General features: G+C 40.5%; 3 protein-coding genes across 3 annotated transcripts; all 3 read right to left on the reverse strand.

Moving 5' to 3' along the window:
- Positions 1–6464: 6464 nt before the first annotated feature.
- LOC115820942 (torsin-1A-interacting protein 2) lies at positions 6465–10941 on the reverse strand. Its single transcript, XM_030784663.1, has 8 exons — positions 10843–10941; positions 10174–10293; positions 9729–9878; positions 9271–9423; positions 8899–9015; positions 8318–8419; positions 7590–7643; positions 6465–7484 (listed from the first exon to the last, which is right to left on the reverse strand). Exons 1-8 carry the CDS (start codon positions 10886–10888, stop codon positions 6664–6666), a joined length of 1563 nt encoding a protein of 520 aa, XP_030640523.1. The 5' UTR covers positions 10889–10941; the 3' UTR covers positions 6465–6663.
- A 435-nt stretch (positions 10942–11376) lies between these two features.
- LOC115820693 (torsin-1A-interacting protein 2-like) lies at positions 11377–16971 on the reverse strand. Its single transcript, XM_030784338.1, has 12 exons — positions 16882–16971; positions 16598–16716; positions 16256–16310; positions 15491–15565; positions 15285–15359; positions 15080–15154; positions 14477–14539; positions 14135–14221; positions 13738–13848; positions 13484–13591; positions 12942–13016; positions 11377–12761 (listed from the first exon to the last, which is right to left on the reverse strand). The coding sequence occupies exons 3-12, from the start codon at positions 16278–16280 to the stop codon at positions 11989–11991; spliced, it is 1467 nt and encodes a 488-aa protein (XP_030640198.1). The 5' UTR covers positions 16281–16310; positions 16598–16716; positions 16882–16971; the 3' UTR covers positions 11377–11988.
- A 1029-nt stretch (positions 16972–18000) lies between these two features.
- On the reverse strand, positions 18001–23886 carry aldh9a1a.1 (aldehyde dehydrogenase 9 family, member A1a, tandem duplicate 1). The gene is made up of 12 exons (XM_030783908.1): positions 23798–23886; positions 23251–23407; positions 22601–22746; positions 22082–22211; positions 21557–21691; positions 21098–21294; positions 20776–20916; positions 20067–20255; positions 19482–19569; positions 19151–19292; positions 18603–18715; positions 18001–18458 (listed from the first exon to the last, which is right to left on the reverse strand). Exons 2-12 carry the CDS (start codon positions 23399–23401, stop codon positions 18364–18366), a joined length of 1527 nt encoding a protein of 508 aa, XP_030639768.1. The 5' UTR covers positions 23402–23407; positions 23798–23886; the 3' UTR covers positions 18001–18363.
- Positions 23887–24091: the final 205 nt, after the last annotated feature.

The following is a 24091-nucleotide window of genomic DNA, read 5'->3' on the forward strand; positions in this document are numbered from 1 at the left end:
TTATATCTTATCGATCTATATCATATACAAAAATAGCAACAATATTCATTAAGCATGACATTATTGTCATATTACTATAATATAATTTTTATTGCATTACTTTGTGCAATTACTGGTAATTGATACTCTTTATTGTTTTTGGGGTTTTTTGCATGAAATTCCACAGGCATCTTGTTTTAAATTCATACTAGTTTGCACTGAAGAGACGAGGTATTACGCGTGTGTCCGTTCGATCAGTGAGAAGTATAGTCACGTTAGATTCTTCTTCATCTTTTTTTTATGAGTAAATATGAGAACATAAGAGACATAACAGAAACTATGTTATAAGGTTTGTTCTTGTCGGATAATGAAACTTACATTTAAATTTCAAAATAAATAGAATTAATCATTAACAAATTTCAGTCTTTCATGCAGCAACGGTCATATTTCGGGTGTTGGCTCTGATGATCCTTGGAGGAACTACATTTCGTAGTGTTACCTGCTACAGTGGTGGTTCTCGCCTTACGGATGTATGTAACACAATGAAAATCACACACGGATATTTCACCCCTCAGACCAGCAATCCACCTTTCAAAGTTGACCCTGACTATGCTGATGCTACAGATATATCTGAAATCCAAGGTAATTCTCTTTCTCATATGATATTTGCCTTTTTTTGTGATCAGTCAAGCAATATTCCATTGTTTGGGGTGTGTGGTGGACTGTGGTCTCACATCCTTTTGTTAGTGTAAACTGTTTTCATTTTCAGTTTCTGATATAAACAGGAACAAAGGCTAGGTGGAAGAGTCAGTTAAAAATTTACAGACTATGTCAAAGAAAGAGGCTGTCTGTGTATTAATCGCAAAAACAGTAGCAGTAGCAATGGAAATGTAATGTTTGAGTATTTCTTATTTGTTGAGAAATTTAACCATACTTTTTTGTGATACTTTGATGTAAGGTATGCCCTTTGCTTTGGGAATTTCTTGGGAAATGGAAAGAGAAAGGTCGATAGATAGATAGATAGATAGATAGATAGATAGATAGATAGATAGATAGATAGATAGATAGACAGATGGATAGATAGATAGATACATAGATAGATACATAGACAGATAGACAGCTTCTCAAATTTATAATGAATATTTTCCTCAAATGATCTTTTCAGAGCAGCATTTGTTGAAGATTTTCCTATATTCTGGCAAAGAAGAGCAGTTGTACTCCCTACAACAGTACTACCTCAACCAAATCTTTGACTGCATATACAGCCCTGGCTACATCAATGGTTACTACATCTTCGACTGCACATACAACCCCGGCTACATCAGCAGTTACTACACCTTCGACTGCACATACGACCCTGGCTACATCAACAATTACTACACCTTCGACTGCACACACGACCCCGGCTACATCAACAATAATTACACCTTCGACTACACATACGACCTCTACAACAACCTCAGGTGCTTTTTAACGCAAGCTACAGACTCTATGAGCCCATCTCAGACAGCCCCATCTTTAATTTTTACGATGACTGCAAGGTATATTTTTTTACCAGAGTTTATTAGCTATTAGCCATTAAGTTATGCATATGAAATCTGCAGATGCTTCAACAAACTCTCTACACATTTATACATCCTCTGGATCTCCTCTGCATCCAAGCTCGGTTAATCCCAGGACTACACCTCAGATATTAACAACTGTACCTAATGGTGGGTGAGGTTCTTGCTCTAGTCCAGGGGGGGCGATTCTAGCGATTGAAAAGATCAGGGGCTAAGTCCAGGGCTAATTAAACCAGAGCTTTTCATCTGTTTACGCGCGTCTTCCAACTTTGTGCGCACTGTGCAGCGCTTGATTAATCCCTCCTCCTTCGGACGTTGCAAGTCAAGTCCCGCTCTGATACACAGTCTGTCTGTTGTTTTGCTGTAAACAAGTCCCTTTTCAGGGCAAAAATACTTGGGGCTAGGCTTAAAATATATTTTAATCTATACAAAATAATTAAAGTTTATGCAACTTCTTTCTGTTCATACAGAGGACACCACAGACGCACAAGACTGTGCTTTGGTATGTGTCCAATGTACATTACAGCACACAAGTTTAAAATGTCAGTGAAGTATTCAGGGCATCTGATTCTTCACATGAACCATGTCAGCAAATACATAAATGCGTTTTTTTTTTTTTATGTGGACACCTATTAAAAAAAAAAAAAAAGAGGTAGCACCAGCTCATGTCACAAGTCTCAGAGTAACAGTAAACAATCTTGTCCATTTGTTCTTTATGGCATTCAGGTTTTGACATGAAGTGATGATTCAGTCTGGTTCTCTTCAACCCTCAATGACAAAATATCATAGTTTATTTTCAGTCTCATAATACACTAATCCCCTCTTTTTCTCCTCTCTCTCAAAGGGTGCTTGCATCACAATAGAACAAGTAAAATAATTTTTTTGTGATACAAAGTTGTCTTTGCCTGGCTGAGACTAGAACTTCCCGGTGGGATAAGGTAAGCCATACACAGCAGAATCCCGGTAGAAAAGTTGGTTTTAATGAAAACAATATAACAACATGTTCTGTTGGCTTTGCTAATGAGTATTTTGAGTATAATAAAAAACATTAATAAATTCCTAAATATTTGGTGTGATTTAGGTGTTCTTCATAACGCTTTTGCATCAATTTGCTAGAACTCTAAACCTTTCCTTATTTGCGTTTGTTTAATGTCTGAATGACTTGGCGTGTTTTGTTCTGAAACTCTTCTCTCAGACGTTGAAGATTCTCTCATCCAATACTCTAATCTTGTCCATCTCTACAACTGTCGTCTATGTTGTGTGCATCCACTCAGCATGTGGTGTAAGAAAGACATTTGCTTTTACCATTTGCTTTTTGGTTCATTATAAACTCAGTATTCTTTAGCTGGGCACACATTTCATTTTATGTTACAATCCATGCAACCTCCTTTATGGAAAGTTGGAATGTTTAGAAAAACTATAATTGAGTGAGGCTAAGACAAAAAGGAAATGAAAAAAAAAAGTTACAAAAAGGAATAAACAACAACAGAAAACAAAACAAACTTTTCATCAAATGACATTTTTCACACAGAAATGAGACATACTCTGGTTAGTTATTATTATAAAGGGAAACAACAACAACAATTAAATGTGTTGAACAAGATCTGCACAGTGTGCAGAAGAAAGCAAAATATGAATTCACCCTGACTGTTTGCTAACAGTGGTACTTTTCATGTGTGTTTAAGTTATATTGCTAGCTTTAATAGGAGTGGAAACGTCACTGGGTTTGGTCCATTGTGTCACTGCTTTTCTTCTCTGCGGAACCAAGTCATGAATTGTGAGTGTCAGTCATCCACAAACCACCACAACTCTTGTGGTTTCAATGCTTGAACATGTCTTATTGTATTAAAATAGTCTGATACATTTAATGTATGGTCTGCTATTGTCACTTTAAGTATCAGTGAAATTACTCAGGATGTATAAAAGTCATAGCACTTGGATCTAACTTTATGTTGTATGAAATTGTGGAATGAGGAGAAAGTGAAATGTTTTCATTTATTTAGAATCAAAATGTACTAACGTGCATTATCTGTGACATTTTAAAAGGTAAAAAGTCATTCATTTTGGTAATTAATTCCTTGAACTGCTACACATGTTATTTCAGATCAAGTTAGATTCTAAAATAGTTAATAAATATTAAACATATATAATAAAGCATTAACTATTAATTTTTAATGCTTCCAATAAAGAAAATGTCCTCCTTGTTTCTCATGATGTCCACATTATGTTTTGTTGAACTGAGGTCTAACCTTAGTTCACGAAAGTGGAAATGTCAGTGTGACCAGTAAATGATGATCTACACAGATTAATCATGAACAGTTCATGAGATAATGTTGCTGAGGTAAACAGAAACAAACACAACAAACACACCCACTGATTTAATATGGTTTCGCAGAAGAATATCATAGACTCCGGAAAGCTTTTTAAAATGTCTTGTATTGTAATGCCTTTGCTGAGTGTTAGCATGTACATAACAGTGTTAGCGATAGCACAGAGTTGTCAGTCCTGTAAATCAGTGGAAATAGACCAACTGTCTTATCCCCACACCTTCTTAGTGGCAGCTATGTTTGTTTTTCTGTGAGAAATCGGACTTTGTCATCTTGATTACTGGCCACTGGGCATGTTGGGGAGTAATGTAGGGTGGTTGGTCCTGTTTTGTCTTATTTATTTCCTCCTAAAACGAGAAGAAATACAGAAAAGGAGAACAGAGAGTGCCACAGGTAGGATCCCAAACATATCATGCAATGTGCACAAAACTTGAGAAATGGTGGCTTTGGGACAAAATTTTAAGTTCACTTGTGTCACTCCGGCAGGTCGACTTCTCCTCATTTTGTTTTTTGCTTTTCGCCTTTCCATCATGTGATAAACACACTCACGCAACTCACTCACATTCACTCTCTCATAAACCGCTCCCAGACAACCCTGCCTAAATTCATTATGATAAATTATACAGCCATGTTCAAATGCATTCAACAAATATAATGTATATATATATCAGTGCCGGCGGGTGAGCTGGAAGCAGAGGAGGAACAAACCTTCCCTTTCATTCTATCATTAGTTCCAACCTGTTACACCTCGATTAACAATTAAACCAACAATTCGCAGAATAATTGACACCAGTCGCGTAAATGGAGTCAATGATTACCTATGTCGTTCCGTGATAGTATTATGTCTCTTTACTGAACTGTGTTGTATTTGTTATACCCACACGTTCTTGTAATTTGTGGACACTTGTACTTTTCGCTCTCTCCCCGACGTAAGGGAATGTCAAATGTGCCCGTCTGATCTGCGAGATTCTGCCGTTTAAGCGCTCGCGAAACACCGTGGATTGTCTGAAGCTCGTGTGCTGTGGTGTGAAAGCTATGGCGTGAAATTGTTTTAGAAAGATGGCAGCTATCCGAATACATACCGGACAACTAATCACTCAATGTGTTTTACATTGTAGCTTTGTTGTGTTCCGAAATTCAAATTCAAACGGAAGTAATTGAAATTGATCTTAATTTCTGAGAATAAACTTTTAGGTGAGAAAAACAGGATCTTTTATAATGCATCGACGTTGAGTGGAATGTTTAGCACTCAGGCCTCAATTAGTGTGCAAAAAACAGTAACTATCACAAAATGACACTGATATCATTTACGCGATTGGTGTTAATTATCCTATCGTTTGTTTTATTGCTAATTAACGCGGATTAACGGGAACAGGTTGAAATCAACGATAGATTTAAAGGAGGGGGGGGGGGGTGTTCCTCCTCTGTCTCCAGCTCATATCTGCATATCTGCAGTATTACTTTAAGTGCGTTAAAATGAATATATCTAAATATGCAGCCATGACTGTCAGTATGTTTGAGTCTATATATTCTTTTATTTTGAAAACAAACCACCTTCTGTTCCTAAAAATTACATACAATTACTGAACATTTAGGCAATTTTGACAAATTTTCATTCTTCAAAAAACTCTTCTTGCTATATACTGCTCATAAAGACACAATTCTTATGGCCAGTAAAAAAAAGAATGCATTTTAATAATTATAATTTTGGTCAGAAGCAAATAAAATCTTTTGAAAACAAACAAACAAAACAAACAAAAAAAAAAACTCCAAAACACACACACACACACACGCACACACCACAGCACTCCCAAACTGGGGAACAGTTTGAAAACAGCAGATAATCAGTGCAAAAACATGAATTAAGGGAAGACAAAGTTAAGTGAAGACAAAACTTGATGAGAAAAGAGAGAGCAGCTGATGGTTCATGGACTCGTGCTGTCTATTAAAATCGAGGCTTCCTTTTTTTTTCATTGTCACTCATCACATTAAGTGCACTCCCTTAAAGACCTGACTGAAAATGCATCTGAAATATTTGAATAAATGGGCTTGTCCCAACACTCTCATATGACCTCTTTCCTCATGCCCTTTTCTGGTTACTCGAACTGTAGGAGGACCAAATGTGCTCAGAAATATCAAACGAGCGTCACATAAATGCCTTATGAAGACCGTAACGTGATTTCTCCCGCATATTCCAGTTGAGCTTAGCTGCCAGGACAGCAACTTCATTTAAAGGACAGAATTCATTTAAAGCCGCTGGGACAGGTCACATCATTCAAATAAAGCACAGACATATTACATAGATCACACTGTAATAGCAACAGTGCCCAAAGGTACCCTAAATATAAAAAGGAAGAGTACAAAGTACAAAAACAAATTTACAGAAAAAGTATCTTCAACAGTTTATGTAAATAATCCTTGGCCTAGGATTAAAACAACCTTCTTTTCTTTTCTAAAAAATAGAATTTGTCAGAGTATTTTAGTTTTATATAATTTGAATACTTCACACAAGCTAAATTACAAAGCTCATTTTTACAGTTTATCCTGAAATCACTGATTCAGCTTTCACTGGGTAATTTTTTTTTTTATGATGGTCCCCAAAATTGGCAGAGATGGGTATCATCAACTGTATACTGGATTTAAAACCTCAGAACTGTACAGGTGAGAATATGACCCAGTGCAGCTGAATGACTGGCCCATATGATGAACCCCTTGAGTCTATCTCAGTCTCCACAGCCAATCAGCTTCAGCCTCATTGTGACATCATTGTCCTGTTCCTCACCTTCATATTGTTCTCACAGGTCTGGACAGCCCTGCTGTTCGATTGGCTCCTCTGCTGCCACAGGCAGTACGAGGTGAGAGATCCGACTCCAGAGTCCACTCAGCTTGTCGATGTCCATCTGGTTAAATGTTGTGGGGCTGTCTGAGGGAATGAACTTATCTTTTATATGTTCCTGTACCATCTGCTCCACTTCGCTTAGGCTGTGTCCCGGCCCCAGGGTGTCCGTTCCAAGCAGCACGGTAAAGGCCAGGAAGACGTTTTTATAGGCGGCGTTCTCGTGGTCACAATAGCGATAGAAGATGAGTGTGGCTCCCGGGGGTATCTCTTCGAAACGGTGGATGACGGCGGCCGGGCTACTGCCGTCGAAAGCTTTCCTCAGCTCCGTGTCGATGTCCAGTTTTACCTGGTCGCTGTCCTGCCCTGCCATGCTGGCGCCGTCGAGATTGAAAGTAGAGGCGTTACGGGCGGCGGAGTAGGCTGATGCCAACCCGCGGGCAAGGCAACCCACTGTTTTCTCGGCAGCGCGACCTGAGGTCAGAATCAGACTCACGGGTTCGGTGGGATGATCGTTCTTGAGGTGCTGGTTTAGATGGATCTTGCTCCTCCTCCACAGTTCTGCATGCTGACTGGGGAACCGAAGCTCCAGCGCTTGCAGTCGGGCCTCGAAAACCTCACCGGCGTTCGTACTTTTAGGAGCGGGCACGGCCCTGGCGAGCGCGGCTCTGGTCAGCACAGATAATTCCTTAAACGTAGGGTAACCCAGAACCACCAAAACCAGCGAGACAAGCAAAAACACAGCCCACTTTAAGAGGACCAACAGCTTCCACAAACACCCTGGAAAACACACAGAGGAGACGAGCGTTGAGCTTCCAGATCATTCCAAACGGCGCGTTTAAGCATTTAATGAGTCATTAGAAAGAATGAGAGATAAAAATGCACCTGTTGAGGAGGGTGTAGGAGCTGCTTTCTTAACCTCCGGTCTCTTCTGCGCTACTTCAGAAAACAAAAGAGAATGAAAATGCGGTCTCATTCATATTCCTAAAGGCTTGGCCGTAACCATGTATGCTGACAACGGAAATAAAGTCTTTTCCTTAAAAAAAGACAAAAAAAAAAAAAGAACCTGGAAAAGACAGCCCTTTGTTGGCTCTGAAGCTATATTCAACCAGGTGAAAGGTGAGCCTTCCTTAGCGTTTTAATTCTTTACCCTTGTGTACATACTTCCTCTGAGACGTTTGGGACCGTTTTCACCTCCATACGCTACACTGTATTTTCAAGCTATATGACACTTAAAAAAACAAACAAACAAACAAAAAAAAACAAACACAAAAACCCCCAATGCTATTAACAAGAAACTGATGTGCCTGATTCACGTGGTACTGGGAAAGCGAGGGATGTTCCAAAGAGAACACGACCAGTTAAAGTCCAGTTTAGTTCTCTTGCTCTGAGAGCCACAGAAAGCACATTTGAGAAATGAACCGTTATTCAAGTGTCTTAATGGCCTATCACCCACAGTTCTCCAGTGCAGTCATATTTAATAACTTATTGACATTTTAGAAGAGGTTATGGGGGGGGCGCCCTCAAACCACCACCTGAGGCTTTTCACAATTCTGACTTTATTAGACAAAATGTACACGGACAAACAAGGGTACAAAGAGGACGTCCAATACCTTGTTCTCTTTGCTGCCGGGACTGTTGCTTGTTTCTGTGCATAACGTTATTTTGCCAGGTGGTTTGACCGCCAGTCAACAGTTTGTCCCTGGGAAAATGAACTAGACAGGACACAGGAATCAGATAAATATGCCTTTCAGTTGAAAAAAAAAAAAAAAAAAAAGAGATTTCTATGAAAATAGGTGCACTACTGTGTAACATCTGAACAGAACAGAAGCAATCTCGTCATTACCGTCCACAAGACAAAGGAGGTAAGCATGACAACACAGTTTTTATTTATTTACCCCCTCCCCCCCCATTCATAATCAAAAACTAGGTTACTCATATCTTGAACACAGGGAAGTTTATCATGAATAATCACCCTCTCTGTTCACTACAGTGCAATTCAAATCAGTTTTATCTGTGCAGTGGTTTTTACAGAGGCCATTGTCACAGATTGGCTGTACAGGATAACAGACCCAAGACTCAGAGGGAACAAGCCTAAGTCAAAAGGGAGACAAGGAAAACACTCCTTTGGCCAAAACGGAGGGGGAGGGGGGACCTTGAAAGGAACCAAGACTCAGAAGGGCGGAGCTCATACCTTTGCTTTCTTCCCTCATCTTTTGGTGGTACCCGTGAATGCTGCTCCGCACAGGCAGCGAGGGAGGATGGGAGCTGACATGTGAATTGTAGGACTCGCTACTTCCTTTAAAATACTCTGAAGGAATGAAAAAAAAAAAAGGAGTGAGTAGTGACACGCACAGGGCTGACGGACATTCACTGTGCTGTATGTCAAGCACTTTTTTGTTTTGTTTGGTTTTTTTCCCAGACATATGAGAAAATATATGGGATATCTTCAGATGATTTCTTAAGCGTCCTAATATAAATATTAAGGAAACTTTGTCGTTGATGGAGCAGAAACTAGTTAGCTTTGGGTTGAAAATACGTATTGTTTTGGGCTTTGTGGTGATACCTTTTTTGGGTTTAGACTCTTTATTGTCCATCGCCGTGCGCTGAGTTGTCCTGTCTCTCTTCAAAAGCATTTGTATCTCCTCTGTCTCCTCACTTTTGACTATGAGACTTCTAGGGGTATTTACTGCCCCTGAGTGAAGTTTGACAGACGGACCTGTGGAGAGTAGAGTCTGAATAACCCAACTGCATTCTCTCTGAATGACCATGTTCAATTACACTCCCTCAGTCTAAAACTGGAAGACCCAGAGGCTAATTAGAAGACGAGTAAAAGAACACGAGGGGACTACATCCTCTGCGCACTTATAAATCAAGTACGATCACCATCAGCCAAGACGACAAAAAAACAAACAAACAAACAAACAAACAAAAAAACGAGTTACAAATGTACCTAATCATGGACCTAAATTATATTGAATTTCTTGTTTTTTTTTTCTTCTTTTTTTTTTTAAACTGTCTTACATCGTGTATGAGGCACAGGTTCTTCATGCTCTTCCTCTGAACTCATGTCCTGGTCCTCGTCTGATCCCTCATCTACGTCCATCTCCTCAGTCTTCTTAACAGTGTCTCCAGACTCTCCATCTTCCAGCTTACTGACCTTCTCAGGGGACGCTGCATGAGAACATCAGGAACACAGTGGCAAAAAGACAAAGGTTCAGAACCCTTATACGTACTATCAAGATAGACTTAAGTAAGATTTATACTCTTTAAAATGTATTTGTAATAATCATGTATTGTATTTTGAGTTTTTTTTTTTTCTCCAGCACAATGTCTTTATGACATTGTGTTACTATCAGCTCTCCTTGACACATTAATGACAAACCGTTTTCAAAATAAACCTATACCATCACAGTGGTCCCATTCATTGTTCTCCACATTGAATCAAATGTTGTCATGTGACGCTCACCCTCAGAGTCCGAAGGCGCGTCCTCTTGGTCCTTAATCCCATTGGTTGCTGTGACTGAAGCACTGTCGACTTTCCTCTTCCTCTTAATTGGTGGTCTTGGTTTTAAATCAATGAAAGTAGCTAGCAAATGAATCGGGATTGTTAGTGCACACATTGTGAGATGAACAGACGTTTATCAACTAAAGGACGTATGTGTTTACGTTAACAGGCAATGTGAACTCTATGCATGCGCACAGCTTCGTTTGCAGACAAAATGGAAGTGAAAGTAAACTGGCGGATGTGCTCCGTTTAGTTAATAAACGATTGACTAACGACAACCTAGTCATAAGAACTAAAACGAATTAATTCGAAACACGTCAATGTTACATTTAATACAGCAAGCGATGCCATTCTATAATCAATTTAAAGTAGACCATAATTATATGGTTTTTGGCAGCTCAGCAAAACATTGAGTTAAGGCAGAGTCACATTCGACCATCCACTTATTACACTAACTACAGGCTAATACGTATAATTAGTTTGTGCAACTAGCACTAATTGAACCTTTTAGCGAAATTTTAATCCAAACTGTAGCTATGCTTGCTAACACATCTAAGTTAGGTTTGCTACCGAAGATACGCTTTAGTTTCCTGAACACGCTACTGAATAGAAAACTCAGCAAAAACAAACCCAGTCTTGCCGACTGTCTTGTGGGCATCCTGCGCGACTCAGACATATTCCGTCGCAAATCGTAAGTATCTATTTAATCAAGAGATGTTCTTGCTAAGATGTAACTAATACAACCAACAGCTAACTAAAGTTTTGAATCCATCCTTTCTTAAACCGGAAGTCATATGTAGGAAGGTGCAAACGGACCTGTTTTAGTGAACACCACTCGTTCCCGGAAAACCGACACGCCTCATACAAGTGTCAGTTACTGCCACAGCCCAACGCTTCAGTTTCCATTTCTTTGTAAGGCTAAGTACACAAATATTTTCAGTGTTACCTTTCATTTCGTACCGATCGCTTTAACATTTTCGGAGTACGTTAAATTATCTGTATTTGTTCATCTTAATGGCACTTACTCAACAACTGCCCGAGGAAAAATAAATCTTAAAAAAACATGACCACCTGTCTGTAGCGTTATACTATCTTGCTCTATGACAAGTGAAAAACAACAAAATTGGAAACATCTCATGGTGTGTTTATTCATTGAAGATAAGGCACAGAGATATATTATTCGACTAAATACGTGATCATTTTTCCCATTATTTCCCCCTCAGACAGATCAAGTAACCTAGTTTACCTGCGTGATTAGCCCATGATTTTTTTGCTCTGAAAAGTGCACAGTTATATACTGGATTAGAATTCATAACTTCATAACCCAATTGAGAGGAAAAAAACCCCCCACATCCTTCATTATACCCACTCAGCCTTTCAACAACCCAAAATCTGAACTTCCCTTATCTCATGCATCAAGGTAGTGATTTAAAAGAACACTGCCTTAAGTATCTATGTCTCTGTATTTGCTGCATCGAATGTGGCTGAATGCAGTCAAATATACAAAGCTCACTCTCTCGCATCCATCACTGTATTACAGTTATATCAATGCAAAGGTTTTAAAAATGTAACACCAGTTGTTCATGGGAGCTGTATGTTGCCATTTGTTTCTCATTAACGGTACATATCCACTTTGGGGTCCACATGACTGAGGAAGAGGACTTACAGCAAGCCTGTGTTCAAAGACCTATCAGATTTAAATAAAACTGAGAATCCTTGTCTCTGTCATTGAAAAGCCTCCTTTGTGATAACATGGTCCCCGCCTTAACTGTGTTGTCACAGGTCTGGACAGCCCTGCTGTTCGACTAGCTCCTCTGCTGCCACAGGCAGTACGAGGTGAGAGATCCGACTCCAGAGTCCACTCAGCTTGTCGATGTCCATCTGGTTAAATGTTTTGGGGCTGTCTGAGGGAATGAACTTATCTTTTATATGTTCCTGTACCATCTCCTCCACTTCGCTTAGGCTGTGTCCCGGCCCCAGGGTGTCCGTTCCAAGCAGCACGGTAAAGGCCAGGAAGACGTTTTTATAGGCGGCGTTCTCGTGGTCACAATAGCGATAGAAGATGAGCGTGGCTCCCGGGGGTATCTCTTCGAAACGGTGGATGACGGCGGCCGGGCTACTGCCGTCGAAAGCTTTCCTCAGCTCCGTGTCGATGTCCAGTTTTACCTGGTCGCTGTCTTGCGTCGCCATGACAACACCATTAATGTCCAGAACGGAGGCGTTGAGGGCTTTGGAGAAGGCTGAGGCCAAACCATTGGCTAGGCAACCTAGTGTTTTCTCAGCATCAAGGCCTGAGGTCAGAATCAGACTCACGGGTTCAGTGGGATGAGACATTTGGAGGTGCCGCCTCAGATGGATCTTACTCCTCCTCCACAGTTCTGGATGCTGACTGGGGAATCTGGACTGGATTTTCTCCATCTCCCAGAGAAAGGTCTCGACCACCATTTGACTGGGCTCTTTTTTTTCAGGAGTCGTCGGTCCAGCTGAAAACCAGCCTGCCAGCCACGCCAGAATAATAACGCCCAGGGAAGCGAGAACCCAAGCATATTCTGCGAGGGGAAAAAATGGTCGCGTTTGATTATTTAACCGCTTAGTTCTTGGAGCTGACGATAGAAATATTTGATTATATATATTATTTTTTTCACAGAACAGAGAACAATAAACAACAAAGAGAACAAACCAAGAGATGACAAAGCCAAAGAGAAATTGGTGAATTGTTAAAAACTCACTTTTCCAAATTCTGCTGGTAACGTCTTTTCCGGAGTTCTGAATTACCTCAGGCGTGGACTCTGACACATCACTACCTGTGCATTGAAAACCACAAATTCCTGTTTGAATAAGGATGCATTCAATATTTGATTATATTAAATGAATGCTCAGATCATTTTTCATTTCTTGGCAATTTCTCAGCTTCAGGTTAAAGAAATCGATGAAATCTTTCTAAAGATTGCTGAGACTTCTGGAACAGAGTCTATTTAATCTATTAAAAAACGTATTGTCATTTTAACGTTACAACCATTTCCTTCTCTATGTGCTCTGTGTGGAGTGAAACCTTACTGATTAATTTGTTTCTCAATAAGCGTCACAGTTAAGTCTAAAAACATCGAACTAGATGTTCCTGGGTTACCTGGAATCCGCATATCCATTCCGACTCTAGGCTGAGCAGCAACATCCTGTCCCGTTTCATTCATCACTTCTGTTAGGAAAAAGAATCTAAAGTTAAGCCTGGATTGAAGTGAGATTCAAACGGTCACTAGCATTCTAAGGTTACTAGAACCTCGAGCTCCATGTATCAGTTCTGGAGTAAAAACCGAACTGGTAACATCTTTACCGGGCTCTTCTTGAATTTCCTTGGAACTGGTCTCCGACTCGACACCACCTGTGCATTGCAAATCACAAAATTTCTGTTTGAGTAAGGATGCATTCAAGATGAATAACGTAAAAACACGGACTTAAGAGAGCACAGATACCATTTGCGTTTGTTGAAGTCTAAGAGGTCCAGAGCAAAGACTGATGAAATCTTACCGGACGCTCTTAGCTCTTCATTTGGACCGAGGGTGCCAGTTATTTCCATGCAATCTTCACTTTTTTGCTTGGAATCTTCAGAGTGCTGGGATGGAGCTGCGTCTTCTGGTGCTACAAAAGAGAATGTAAAATTAAACCCGGATTTAAATCACAACATTTTGAATTTACCCAACAAAGATGGGGATAAAAAGCATGACAAAGAAGCAGCGGCGTTTTACTAAGTTCTGATAGAATTTAATCAACTTTTTTTTTTAAAGAAATGGCAAACACATGACAGTAATACTTGCTTTTGAGAAAAAAAAATATTGATGATTTCAAGATGTTAATTATTTCTCGTAGTTCACATATTATATTTTTCTGAGCAAGAGCGGTTTAAGGAAAGAAAGAAGCTTTCTACCGTCGGACGTAGTACCACCGTCACTCTGGCGTGAGCTGGTATCCTCATCACTGCTCTTAGAGGCCTCTGTTGTACGATCATTGTTGTCTATCAGGAAAAAAAAAAGGAATTTGAAAGATGAGGAAGAAAATTGTGACTTGGGGGTTGTTGTATCCTTATATGGGTTGTTTTTCCTGTAGACAGTACAAACATCACATTTGTGCTGCAACACTGCGCTAATGCAGTTGCACGTGTTGATTGAGAGCTTCACAATTCATAAAAGTACCGTAACAAAACACTGATACCATTTCTATGTTTGCTTTACTGATATGAGTTTTCACCACTGAATTATTGAAAACTCACTTGTTCCTGTTCCACTGTATACGTCTTCTTCTTTGGGGGCTTGGGACTCGTTGACATTATCAGCTGCGCATTGAAAATCATAAAATCCTACTTGAGTAATGATGCTTTCCAACAGAAACATGTCATTGTCCGCTTTACCAAAGCACTGGTGTTCCTTCTGTTTTCATTTGTCACACCTGGAGTCAAATTCATTTCTACTTGTTCACATGGATTCACTTCAGCTTCATCCAGAGACATTGCACCGTTTGAATTTACCAAACAAAAGTGAGGATAAAGGGAACCGTAGCCTTATTAAATTCCACGAGAATTCAATATGTTCTGTTTAAAAACAAAAAAAAAAACCTAATATGCTCAACACATGACTGTAAAATTTGCTTGTGATTACGTTTCATACAACAGCTCAGAGTTTGTAGCGACTGATAAAAATTACGGGATGCTTAAAGGACGATCAGGGATTCCTACCATCAATTGTTTTGTTGAGAAAAATGATTATTTATGAGGAAAATGTGACTGTGACTTGGGGGTTTTAGCTGTTCATCTAAGTCCTGCAGCCAGTACAAACACTCTTTTAGAATGGTTTAACGGATAATAAATGAATTCTACCATATTGTGCTTTGGTGTGACTGCTGTCTCCGCTGTCTGGTTTAGCACGATTCTCAGATGCTTGACCACTGGTGTCTGTCAGAAAAAAAAAAAAATTAGATGAGGATAGAAACTGTGACTTGGGGGTTTTAGCTGTTCATTTAAGTCCTGCAGCCAGTACAAACACTCTTTCAGAATGGTTTTACAGATAATAAATGAATTCTACCATCTTGTGCTTTGGTGTGACTGCTGTCTCCGCTGTCTGGTTTAGCACGATTCTCAGATGCTTGACCACTAGTGTCTGTCAGAAAAAAAAAAAAAATTAGATGAGGATAGAAACTGTGACTTGGGGGTTTTAGCTGTTCATCTAAGTCCTGCAGCCAGTACAAACACTCTTTCAGAATGGTTTAACAGATAATAAATGAATTCTACCATATTGTGCTTTGGTGTGACTGCTGTCTCCTCTGTCTGGTTTAGCACGATTCTCAGATGCTTGACCACTGGTGTCTGTCAGAAAAAAAAAAAGAAAAAAAAAAATTAGATGAGGATAAAAACTGTGACTTGGGGGTTTTAGCTGTTCATCTAAGTCCTGCAGCCAGTACAAACACTTTCGCCGTAGCGCTGCACTGATGGGGTAGCACATGCTACTTAATGCTTCATGATATCACAAAAGCTAAAAGAAGAAGAAGAAGAAAAACTTCATTGGTCACATGCACTGGGAGCAGTGAAATTCAACCTCTGCATTTGACCCATCCTATACAATCACACTAGGAGCAGTGAGCACACACACACACACACACACACACACACACTAGGAGCTATGAGCAGTGGGAAGCAGCAGCGCAGTACCTGGGGAACAACTGTCGTTCTTTTACCTTGGGTAAGGTCACTGACAAGAGTACGAACCCTAACATACAAATCTTTGATGGTTGGAGAAAACTGGAACGCCTGGTGGAAGCCCACGCAAACACAGGGAGAGCATATAAACTCCACACAGAAAGGACCTGGGACAGCCAAGATTCGAACCCAGGACCTTCTTGCTGTGAGGTAATGGTGCTAACCACTTACCGTACTGAAGTAATAATTAGGTTAGTGAAAAGATGTGCTCTCATATGAATTTACAGAACAAAAACCCAAAACACCGCTGTAGAGAAATTAACGTTCAAAGCTAGAGGATAAAACATCTTAGATATTCACCTTCATGGTCACTATCCATATTCATTTCTCTTGCTAGGTCTGCCTCCTCTCAGACCTGCAAATGGTGACACAACGGAAAATGCAAGATTAATAACCTAAAACGGCTGAAACACTTTTTAAACAGCTTCATTTACAATACCAGTGATTCCCGGTTTTGTCAAGCAGAATATAGACGTTTCGTCTAGGCGACATTACATGATTATGAATAAGCGTCCGATCTAAAGGAGTGAAAAGGACTATGAGGCAATACTTTGCCAAGTATTTTCTGGTACAGGCTCCATCCAGCACATTTTATTACACATTTTGTTTAACGCATGGAACAGTCACACGACGAATACTCACAATTGGGTCTTCTCAGTGTTGATACAACTGTTATCAACTGTGATGTTTTTTTTTTTTTTTTACCAGGTTAGATCCAGCGTTATGCCATTGATTGGAAACAGTTTCGAGGTGCTGAAGACCTAAACGAAACTGGAAGTCAGATATCTGCTGTCCAACCACTCGACAACACTGGTTAGGTAGCTGCCAAATGTCAACTGTTAAAATTCTTTGTCTTAAATGCCGGCAGTTATGACAGTTAACACAGCTACGGTCAAAGCATAGATAGTTTGAAAAAGAACTCTCACCAAGCCATATGAACTTGAATCTTTCTGGAATTTGCCCTGTGAGATAGAAGATAACCAAAAACACACGAGTGCAAATGTCGTAGACGTGCGTTTCCTGAGTCTGTAGTTGGGAACTAATAATCATCTGTTGTTTCCTTCGAACTCATGTATGTGAAGGACATGCATGAAAAAACGTCAGAGGTGATCTTTGGTTGTTGTACCCAAAGCTGTCACTAGGGGAGCCAGTGTGAATAAACGCTAAACCATTGGAGCCAATCGGAGAGCAGAGAGCTAAATTGGCTTTGCTTCACTAAACACACAATATTTCTGAATATTTAGTGTGTATTTTGATGATTAAAAAGAAAAAAGGTGTGTGTGTGTGTGTGTGTGTGTGTGTGTGTGTGCGGGGGGGGGGGGGGGGGGGGGGGGGGGGGGGGGGGGGTAACACGTTATCATGAGACAACAGAATCTAAATTAAATATACATCCATGTCATCATAAGGCGTCCGCACTTAAGGATGTGATTAAGCAGCATTTGTAAACAAAACGCTCCGCACTGCATTCACCTTCATTTGTTTACCGTCTATGAGTTTACGTTGTTTGCGTAATGAACTTGTCTGTGTGATTTCAAGCTGCTCAGTGGCAACAGCGTCACAGAATTCAGAGTAACACCGGCATAACATTGCTTGCCTTTAAGGGTCATGACGAGGTTTCCTCGATGACATTTGATCCTGTCATCTGGCAATCATGAGGTTATATTATACATGTATGTATTTTAATATGTTCATTTCTCTATAGTGCAAAATCCATGATTACAGCAGCTTCAACAACGTTGGTGTCAAAACTCAATCACTGAAATAAGACGTTAGACAGAGATGCGTTTACATTTATCATGAGGGATCCACTGTTTTGGCTCTAACTAAAAATTTCTCTTCTAAGATGTCAGAGTTGCATTCGCTATTAAGGGGACTTTTTGACAATGAAAAAAACACCACAATTTGTGACAAGGACAAGTCACACTGCTAGAAAAAAATGGACCTTTCTAACCTTAAAAGTATTGCAGATGTGTTTCATAGTTTCTCATTGACCAGTATTAGACGTAAGAGCCTTATGCTCTCTGTGTTACACAAGAGACACCACGTTTTTTGTTGCAAAGGTACATTTATTAGAAATGTATTTAGACAGTTAGTACAATGTGATTTTTTTGTAACAATGTAGTGCTCTATTGAAAGAATAAAGGTCTATAACTTGAAAAAAAAACGTTGGTGCTTAAAAATTAGTAAAGTCGCAAGAATGTTAATTTTGCTTTAATCACCGCAGCATTAGAAAAATATAGAACTACCTCAAGAGGACCAAAGTTATGGGTAGGAATGGTTTCACATATCTGGAACACAACCAACACTGCAAAGGCTGTTTTTAACACCGTGCTGAGGCAAAACCTAGTGCAAACACGTCTGAATGGATGTTTTCAAATTTCACCACCACAGAGAGTGAAACTGTATGTTTAAAAGAGGCTTTCCACATTTCCCATTTCCACCACCACGGTCTTCAGCTGAGAGTAATACTCTACAGTCACAAGTCCGTTCTCTCTTCCAAAACCTAGAGAAAGAAAAAAGGACACACAGGGGAATAAAAAAAAAACAACATGAATATGTTTGTGTAATTTATAAGGGATGATAATGATCAAAAGACCTTTGCAATGAAAAGAAATAATCAGGGTAAAATTGAAAGAACGCCTCATACCTGACATCTTGTAGCCTCCGAAGGGTACCTCCACGGGGCTGACGTTGTAGTTGTTGATGTAGCAGGTCCCTGCCTGAAGGTTCTCGGCCACACGGTGGGCTCGGGCTATGTCCCTACAGCACACACACACAAAATAGAGGAAACTCAGTGAAACTTACACATGATTCAGCAAACAGAACTTCAAAGACAACTTCAACAACTTGTTGAGAAACACATTCCACCCAGTGTAAGAGAACATCAGAGAGGTGAGCTGACTTTACTCAGTCCTCTCCCAGAGACGTATGTTCTCAGTGGTTCAGGGGCATCACGGTAATCAGGGACAGTGGTAGCTATTGGTTAGATGTCTGAGGCAGTAGATAAGACATTGTAGGAAGTGCAAATATGTTTAGGGGAGGGGAAGTGAGATTTGAGGGTTAAACATAGTATCAGCAGGTCAAGTCTTTAGACACCAAGTCAAATAACAAATGATGATTCAGACTGGGAGAAAAAATCTGGTCAACATCAGAGTGAACCAGGTCAAAAAGGTCAGGTTCTTTAGGCATTAGCACCTGGTGAAGACTCCAGAGGCCAGGCCATAGGTGGTGTTGTTGGCTCTCTGCAGCACCTCCTCTTCCGTGTCAAAGGGCAAAACAGACATCACAGGGCCAAAGATTTCCTCTTTCACACAGGTCATGTCATCCTTGCAGTTGTCTGTGTGCACATTTTGGTTTGTGAGAAATTGACAAGTTGCAAGGAAGAACATTTTTGAAGCCTAAACGCATTCAGCTGTTCGACTGTATAGTCAGCACTAAATTTGAGGTGAGTTAACATTGAAGTCCAAACAAAGCATCTAATCTAAACGGGTTTCAAAAGGAGGACGGAACAGGAAAATGAACTCACCAAGCACGCATGGGGACATGAAATTACCCCCTTTAAGTTTGGGATCATCTGGCACAAATGGCTCTCCACCACAGAGAACTTTTGCTCCCTAAAACAACAGACGAGGACTCTGTTGAAAGCTTTGTGCCTAAGTGCCAAACCTGATCTACATAATCTTTAACACAACAGTGTCAAACAGTGTTCAGTCAACAGCAGGTGTGACGGCTGAACTGAAACTGGGGACAGGTGAGAAAAAAAGGAAAAAAAAAAAAAATTCTGTTGAAAGAAACTCATCATCATATGTAGGGCAAGGTTTAGGCTAATTAGCATCAATGCTTATCAAAGCAATGAAAAGTGCCTCTCTGTAAAGAAACAGCATTCAGGCTCACCGCACTGATTCCATGAGTATCTCTCCTGACACTGCTGTCAACGGTCAATAAATTCACTTCAGCTATGCATGAATAAATTCAGTCAATAAATTCGTTTCAGCCCTGCATGAATCCTCACACCACGAACTGCAGACAGTCTAGTCACAATACTACTGCAGTTAAAGGGAGAACCATCTAGATGAGTCAGAAATTGAATAACTGAACAGTGTTGTAATACCTGCTCTTTGGCCTTGCGAACATATTCCAGGACCTTATCCAGCTGTGGGCGGGTGATTAGGGCGCCCATGCGGGCTCCCGCCTGCAAGGGGTCACCGACAGAGATGGCCTTGGTCCTCTTCACCACCTCCTCCAGAAACTGCGGCATGATCTCACGCTGGACAAACACACGCGTCCCATTGCAGCAAACCTGAGACAGTCAGAGTACAGATCACAGACAGCGAGGCAGTGAGTGAACTACAGTCCAGCAAAATTCATAGTTTATTTAAAAGTCTCTTTGGACGTTATATATACATTAAAATGAAACACACTTTCATTTTGTGGTAAATAATTCCTCATGGAGTCTCTCCTTCCTTTCTAACATAGCGTATCCCTTTCTCTGAGGATATTACCACACAATGGCACTTCTGAACACTGGTAAAGTCTGCACTAAGAAGATAACTTATAAAATTTTGAAAAGAAAATTAATAAGAAATAAAATAGAATAAATGATTAGTGTATACGACCACAGACATTTAGGGTTTTAAGTTTTAGAGTATTAAGCATTTTCATATTTAGTTTAAGGTTTAAACATATTTCCAGAAAGATCTGATCAGTTATGGTTTACTCTAAAGGCAGTCTGTAGTGTCACGAGAAAGGAGTGTTAATTAATTTCATCACTAGGGCAACTCAAGAGGGACAATTTGAATATGCACCAAATGAATACTCACCTGACCTTGAGTGAGGAAATTACCCATGAGAGCACCTTTGACAGCATTCTCCAGGTCACAGTCTTTAAAGATAATCAAAGGCGATTTTCCTCCCAGTTCCAGAGTCACCTGTTTAACCCCTTTAGCCGACATCTCCATCACCTTAAAGAGATAAAACACTGAATAAATCCTTACCAAAGCTTACCTTGACATTTAGCAAGAAGTCAGTGTATGAACAAGTCCTTAGAGGACAGGACACAGCAAGTTATTAATCATCACACTGATGCTAGCTTTAGCATTAGCGATACTCTTCATAAAACGTATCTGCTTCTACAGGTTGTACCTTCTTGCCGGTGGGCACGCTGCCGGTGAAGGACACCTTGGCGACCATGGGGTGATGGCACAGGAGTGTGCCAGTCTCTGCACCTCCCTGGACCACGTTAAACAGCCCGTCTGGGGCTCCTGCCTGCTTATAAATCTCAGCCAAAATGACTGCCGTCACAGGGGTGAAGGGAGAGGGCTTAAACACCACAGCATTGCCTAAAGGAGGGAGAAAAGCCCCTTTTGTTCAGGTCATTTTACACTGGTAGACTCATAAGGGTAAGACCAATAACATACACATACATTTAATGGAGAGAATGTGTGAATGTATGAGAGAGAAGGAGAGAGAGGGAGAGGGAAAGAGAGAGAGAGAGAGAGAGAGAGAGAGAGAGAGAGAGAGAGGGGGAGACAGAGAGAGGACAAAAAAAAAAAAGGAGTTAGCAACTACCCATAATTCTAAGAGTAAGTCAAACAGTCATACCACAGGCCAGAGCCGGGGCTGATTTACAGACAGCAATCTGGAAGGGGTAGTTAAAGGCTCCGATTCCTGCACACACACCCAAAGGCTCTCTACGCGTATAGGCAAAAGATCCTCCTGGAAGCTGGATGTGTTGGCCTGGAAGAGCAAAAGAACTCTCAGGCACAGATCTGGAATGCCAGATGTACAGTATATTTGCTGGGCAATAGCCAGTAATTGTCTGCCCATTCCTAAACTATTAATGAGGATAAGAATTCTCAAATACCATTCACGGGTGCATTGCTTTGGGCTCTGTAACCAGCAATAATAAGTATCTGCTTTTTAAGGCGCGGGAGAATTGGCTAACGCATATTGTAGCGGTCATACTTCTCAGCGTGCGGCTACATATAAATGCATTTACCTTTACACTTCTGTCCAACTCATCATTAAATACTGACAGAATTACAGCCCAATTAGCTCACTCAAATAACTAACAGTGACTGGTTTTGGATAGTTCCAGCAAACTTTGGTTAGTTTTGTGGTGCCAACCTGCCAGGGTAGGAGCAATGCCAGCATAGAATTCAATAGACTGCCAGGCAAAATCAATGTCGGCCTGGGCCTCAATGATGGTCTTCCCGTTGTTTATGACCTCCACCCTGGCAATGTCATCTCTGCGCTCCTGCTCACAACGACACAAACACAGGTTCACAGAAACTATTCCTGAAGCCCCTGAAATGGCCAACGCTGACAAAAAAAACCCCGAAAAGGCAGATGATGACAGATTATGACTGTATCTACGTCTAAGGATAACTCTGAATGTTTTGAAGTTTTCATGCCAAAGGCTTTTGGGGCTAAAGTGTAGCTTATTGCAGTGAGAAAAACGGCCAGGGCCAAATTCAGAACTACGTGGTGTGCCACCATCTTGTCTAGTTTCTGAAAGTCTAGTTTTTGATCCTAAAATGATCCATCGGCATGTACTATCGATACTACTACTACTGATGATGATCATGGTAATAATAATCAATAACAATGAATAATACACATTTCTGAACATTTGAGTTTCTTTACTCTGATAATGCGAGCAGCCTCCAGCATCACCCGAGCCCGCTCCATCCCAGAGAGTTTACTCCATTTCAGGTAAGCAGAGTGGGCACTCTGGATGGCCTGGTCTACCTCCTCTTGCCCACAGGGCACCAAATTGCACAGGACACGACCTTAAACAGCAGAGACAAACACCAAGTGATCATCATAAACTTGAATTTGATGATTTATGACTTCAATTTGCTTTGCAGAGACTTTTACATCAGGTTCAAACAAACAAACAATCAAAAAAAACCAAGCATTCAAAAAGACGTCATCTGCTTATTGCAAATTCATATTTCCTCACTATGAGACAGACACTTTTGTTACCAGCCGACCTCGTATAACCTGACACACAGACCAGTCTCCGTTTATCAGGGATTTATGTGAGTCAATCATTGACAGACGTCTTTCACAATACCCGAGAAGGACCATAACATTCTATGGCCGAGTGCAACAAAAAAGTAAGTAAAAAGCTGACGCACTATCTGAGAAAACGCTACAGTTTACAAGAGATAAGCGTTTTAAAGCATTACCAGGTGTGCACTATTTCTGTAAATCTTGTATCTGAGATCAATAACTTCAAAAGAAAAATAAGTGTTCGCCATCGCTGACGTTTTTAAATTACCGCTACGTACCAGTTGCAGGTTCGTAGACTGGCTCAGAGTTCTTTGCATCCTTCAGCTGCACTCTCGCTCCTCCCCAGTAATTCAGGGGCTCCTTCACAACCAGGGTACCTGTAGAGGCATTTTTGAACTCTGGCAGCTCTAACAGGGGTTGCTGGGCCATTTTGTTCTGGTTAACAAACAGTAAGACAGGAGAAGCTACGTAAAATTGAAAAAAAAAAAAAAAAGTTTTTGCAAATTCCTTTAAAATTGTCCAGTTTTCCAGAAATGATTTGAAAAGCATAATAAACTTCATGCACTTGAACTCGGGAAACGCTGGCTTAAAACACTGGCTACAAATTTGCACAGCATCGAAATGGCCTAACATAGCTACAAACGGTATGGTGTAACGGGATTTCTACATTGCATGAGAACGAATTTTTGACTGGGGTAGTCTACATTTGGTCAGCGACCAACAGCACAAACCATTTACTGTATGACTACCCTGGAGGATACATTAGCACAAATAATATGCATATACTCTCTTGCAATAAAACTTCGAAATCAGACTATACCTTACCCCACTTAACGATGCTGGTACTATAATCTTTAAATTGGTGTGTTCGGGTGTTTCCAACTCACGAAGGAGTGTACTAAGCTATAAACCCTCGCTAGCCCACGACAGTTTATGCAACTGTGGGCGTTACTACCAGCGGCCAGGAAAGAAGGCGGGTTCTTCGTTTGATTGGCATTCCTGGCGTCAAATAAAATTTTCAAATAAAAACCGGTCTGTGCCGCTGATGCAGCAGTTTGCCTATTGTTGAATGAGGGGCCACGGATTTCTGAGAAGAGAATGCTTAAGCAGGGACAGACA

This window comes from Chanos chanos, chromosome 9 (genome assembly GCF_902362185.1).
Source record: "Chanos chanos chromosome 9, fChaCha1.1, whole genome shotgun sequence".
NCBI lineage: Eukaryota > Metazoa > Chordata > Actinopteri > Gonorynchiformes > Chanidae > Chanos > Chanos chanos.